The 4,442-nt window shown below is 42.3% G+C and overlaps 1 protein-coding gene across 4 annotated transcripts in view; it reads right to left on the reverse strand.

The window, feature by feature from the left end:
• Positions 1–1,467: 1,467 nt before the first annotated feature.
• LOC106818181 (INO80 complex subunit B-like) overlaps positions 1,468–4,442 on the reverse strand; it is a 22,385-nt gene continuing 19,410 nt past the window's right edge. For all 4 annotated transcript variants that reach the window (XM_014822908.1, XM_014822906.1, XM_014822909.1 and 1 more), the window contains exons 6-9: positions 3,691–3,858; positions 3,211–3,264; positions 2,348–2,466; positions 1,468–1,811 (exon numbers count right to left, since the gene is read on the reverse strand). In XM_014822908.1, the coding sequence (XP_014678394.1) occupies positions 1,664–1,811; positions 2,348–2,466; positions 3,211–3,264; positions 3,691–3,858 (489 nt within the window). In that variant the 3' untranslated portion in view covers positions 1,468–1,663. The remainder of the gene's footprint in view (positions 1,812–2,347; positions 2,467–3,210; positions 3,265–3,690; positions 3,859–4,442) is intronic.

Genomic DNA, 4,442 nt, shown 5'->3' on the forward strand with positions numbered 1-4,442 from the left:
CATACATACATACATACATACATACATATATACATACATACATACATACATACATACATACATACATACATACATACATACATACATACATACATACATACATACATACATACATACATACATACCCATACATAAAATAGACGCCCATTTTGTTAGATTACAACTGCATGCACACTCCTCATCGAATTTGCCATGTTTAGCATTCAACGGCTGTTTCTCGCATTCAGAACATCTCTTCTCATCCTTTAAACATAATCAGCTAATGGTTTTGCCTGTAAAAGGTTGACAAACGCCGATAACGAAGACTCTAATGGATTGCTTTTTCGTATTAATCACAAAGAACAGGAAGGAGGGATATAGATTGCAATACACGTAATCTCCTACTTGTTAATAGCAAAACCTGAACGACACCCTGCTTACAGCCGCATTGGGCAGCTGTGGTAGCATACCTTAAAATTTGCTCGGCTTGGTTATTTTTTGTAGTGTAGTCTAATGGCTTTGCCTGTGAAATATCGACAAACACCAATAACTAACTCTTCCTTATATTCTTTCTTATGTGGTAACATATCTTCAATTCTTCCGGGCCTTGTTATTTTTTCTGCAGTTTACAAAAGCATTCTCGTATTGATATGCAGTACCGTTTTAGCCAGAACTCTGCCAGTTAGTGTGAAGTCTGTCACAGTCTAGTCATCACTATCAAGTCTACCAGTCAACACTATGTCTGTTGCAATTTTATACGTAATATTACATGTGATGCCAATGTACGCAGAGATATGTAGATTTGAAAAAGTTAATTGTTTCTTCCGGTTTCAGGACATCGTCAATCAACTTACATGCCAACGTAATGATAACACATATAAATGAAATCATACATGTGTTACTAGAAGATATTCACTGCCATATTTTTAATTCTCAAGATACACATTACATACAAAACAGGAATGAACTTTATAGGAATAATTTAGGTAACGAAAGATACAAACAACCATTTGAGCAGTCAAATAAAACTGTTCCAATTTCAAGCTATCCAGTTTTTAAAGTGTAAAGATAAACATGGTTTGTACACACTAACTGATATTTTCCACCATATTTTTTTTACATTTGACAAAGCAATTTCTGACTTGTCTGTTTCAGATTCATTGTCCCATTGATCTTCTAATAACGACACTTCCATCAAACACATTACACAATGTCAACGTGTAACGTGATACCAACAAAAAGATAATCAATCTACTTAACTCAATAAATAATATACCGAAAATTGTTCACTACGCACGTGCGCATACACACGCTAACTGTACAGAATGTATACATTGTGGCGGCCTGCCGTCATGGGGCCATAATAAAAATATTGTTTGTTTGCCCTCACCCGACCGACCCGCCAAAAAGGGACAGACTGAAAAAATGTTATTGATCTTTTTTTAACAAACTGTATCACTGTACATTATACAAATCTGTAGGCAATACATTATATGTACCAAGCAAAACAAACATTCAACATAAAAAGTATCTCCACACAAGCACACCTGAGCATGTAGACACCGTGCTGAATTTGTAAGGCCCCCGCCCCCAAAAAAAGCCAACCTACCTACCCAAACTTTTCAGCCTGGGTCGGGTGAGGACAAACAAGAATTTTTTAATTGTGGCCTCATTCTGATGGACGCTATAGCGTTACGGACTCCCCGCTGTTGCAGTGACGTCGCAGGTTCTTCTTGTAGCACTGCAGGCTGCAGAGTGACATGCCTGTGCGAGGACACGAGTACTTTCTTACATTCTCGCAGCCATCCACCCCGCAGACCCGGGCCGGCGGCCTGCCGGCAAATAAAAACAACGATGTAGGACTATACGCTCGTTCGACAGGCTCGCATGTAAACGGGCGCGCAGAAAAATAGAGAGAAAAGCGAGAAATGCGGCATTTCGCAACCTCCGCGGCTAACGGGAGCTGGCGTTCCGTCAATCCGAGTAAAGCAGTGGCCAATTCGTACATGAACGTGGAAATGTCACTTCGCCAATATGCACGTGCACTCACACGCGCAACACTTCAACGAATAAACTCTCAGCCTTTTCAAATCGCTAGACGACAACTTTGGATGAGAGACAGCGACGGTGGCACTTCAGCGATGCCTTCCCGTTTCCACGCACTACCGCACACGACGGTGATGAGACAGCGAGGCCGTGCACAATGCGTTACGGCAAAGCCTAGACGCAGCAAACAGCATCGTGCAGAGACAGAGGCACCCAGCTGTGCACCCTGAAGAGGCAAGTGAAGAAAGGGGCAGGAACAAAGAGCCACCGTTGCCGGCCGCGGCGGCGTAAAACACGGTTAGACGATCGGCAAAACACTCACGGCGGCGTGGTTCGCTGAGCCCGAAGAGGAAACTCCATTCCGGCGGGAAACGACAGCGTTATCCCGTCCAGCGTCTTCCTGTAGGACACGAGCGATGTGGTCTTGCTGGACGCCTTGCCCTGTTGGACGAGAACACGCGGACACGCTTAGAACGATCGCAGCCGACACAACTCTTCACTCAGCGGCAATGCCGTCGACTTCCTTCGTTCAAATGCTCACTGAACAATTACGATGGGAAGCGCGACGATTTCGATGTCGACCGTCTAACAGAGATCAAGATTTCTCGCAAGTACTGTCCGCCTTGAGACTAATGCATTTGGCATTTGACGCGAGCAAAGTATCGAGATTTCTGAACAAGATATGACAGTGCACTCCCGACGACAGTTTTCTTTGCAATATAGTCAATAAGTATTTAAAATGAACGCCGCATTTCTCACTTTCTACGGTACCCTGTGGTAACTGTATACTAGCATGCATGTAATGCTATCAGGAGTACATGGGCAGAGATGACAACACATATTTGAAGCAATCTGTAGTTTCTGGCCATCAAACTAGTAGTTCGAGGGTCACGTAGTGACCCGAGTTTGCTAGGGGGGTCCGGCATAGCCCCCGGAAATTTTTTTGATTCTGAGATGCAATTTCCTGCATTCTGAGGGTCAAAAATGACAATAAATTGACAAAAAATGCAAATAATTAACCAAATTTTTTTTTTCAGATTACAGGGAAATTTGTAGTTTGATACAAACTACTGGTCGTAGTGGTGCTAAAGGAATAGAAATTCGTATAAAATACGGATAAATCGTAGTGGTTGGCATCTCTGCATGGGAATGTACTCCTGACACCATCCTTGATATCATGCTTACTCGTCCGCCTCTCTTGCTATCCTGTTTATACAGCAGTCTGTTGACAGTATTTTTCTGCAAAAAAAAATTACAGCAATAAGTTTTAGCTCGGTATGACACCATTCCATCGAGCATAGAGCAAGGAAAGATTACACCACACGGAAAAACTCAAAGGTTTTGATTTCGATTTTATTTAGTTTAATATTGAGCACATCGTGTATCACATAATCAAGGCCGGGCTGTCATATATTAGTAAGTCTAATCTGTATCTAAGGGTCATGCAAGCGTAATGCCAGGTATCGTTTATAGACAAGTATCCATTCTATATACGGAGTATTACTGCATAAATAAACTCAAGGGAAATACCAAAAGTGTTCTTAATAGACAGGTGAATGCTCTACATATGTGTTCGCTAGTACGGGTGTAGACTGTGTGCGGCTGATACGGACGACAACGCCATATCTTCTCCCACGTGGTCAAGTAAAAAGTTTCCAATGCTACCTTTTCTTTCTCCTTCTTCTCGATCGCCATCTCCTTTCTCTTCAGCGACTTCTGCTTGCGCTGCTCAAGTTGCTCCGGAGTGACAACCACAGGCTCCAGATCTATCGGAATGAGCAGCTCTTCCTGCTCTCGACGTAACATATCTTCCTGCCTATCAAGCAGCGACCTCTGTTGGGAAAAATATCAGACAATTTTAATGTCTGCACCACATTTTGCATAAATTTATCGTCGCTGGTGCCACAAGTAATTACATAGCCATTTTGACCATATCTTCACTTAGGAGGATTGGAAGTGAGATATATATAATATATATGGAAGCATGAATGTTGAATCCACGTGCAACCCAATATGCATTCCTTTGAAAAATTATCTAAGAGCAACATTTTTCATTCGTATCACGAGTAAACTAGTCTCAACGTACAAATCAAGTTTGGCCAGATGCACGTAAACCGGGACGTCATGACACTGGAGTATTATCACACAGGAGAACATTCCGGCGATGAGATGCACGGCAATTTCTGTGGGTATTCGTTTCTATGGGTACTGTATACGCCATATTTTTCGTGTACAGATATTTTCGCGAATTGACGGACAATTTCGCGAGCGGCTAATTTCGCGGTTGGTGAATTATGAATTATTCGCGTGTTTTTGTTATTTTCACGGTCGTGGGACGCGTTCGCGAAATTCGCGAAAATTAAACAACCGCAAAATATACAGCGTATACAGTATCCGTTGGGAGAAAAATTGAGCGT

Source organism: Priapulus caudatus, unplaced genomic scaffold, assembly GCF_000485595.1.
Source record: "Priapulus caudatus unplaced genomic scaffold, Priapulus_caudatus-5.0.1 Scaffold2077, whole genome shotgun sequence".
Lineage (NCBI taxonomy): Eukaryota > Metazoa > Priapulida > Priapulimorpha > Priapulimorphida > Priapulidae > Priapulus > Priapulus caudatus.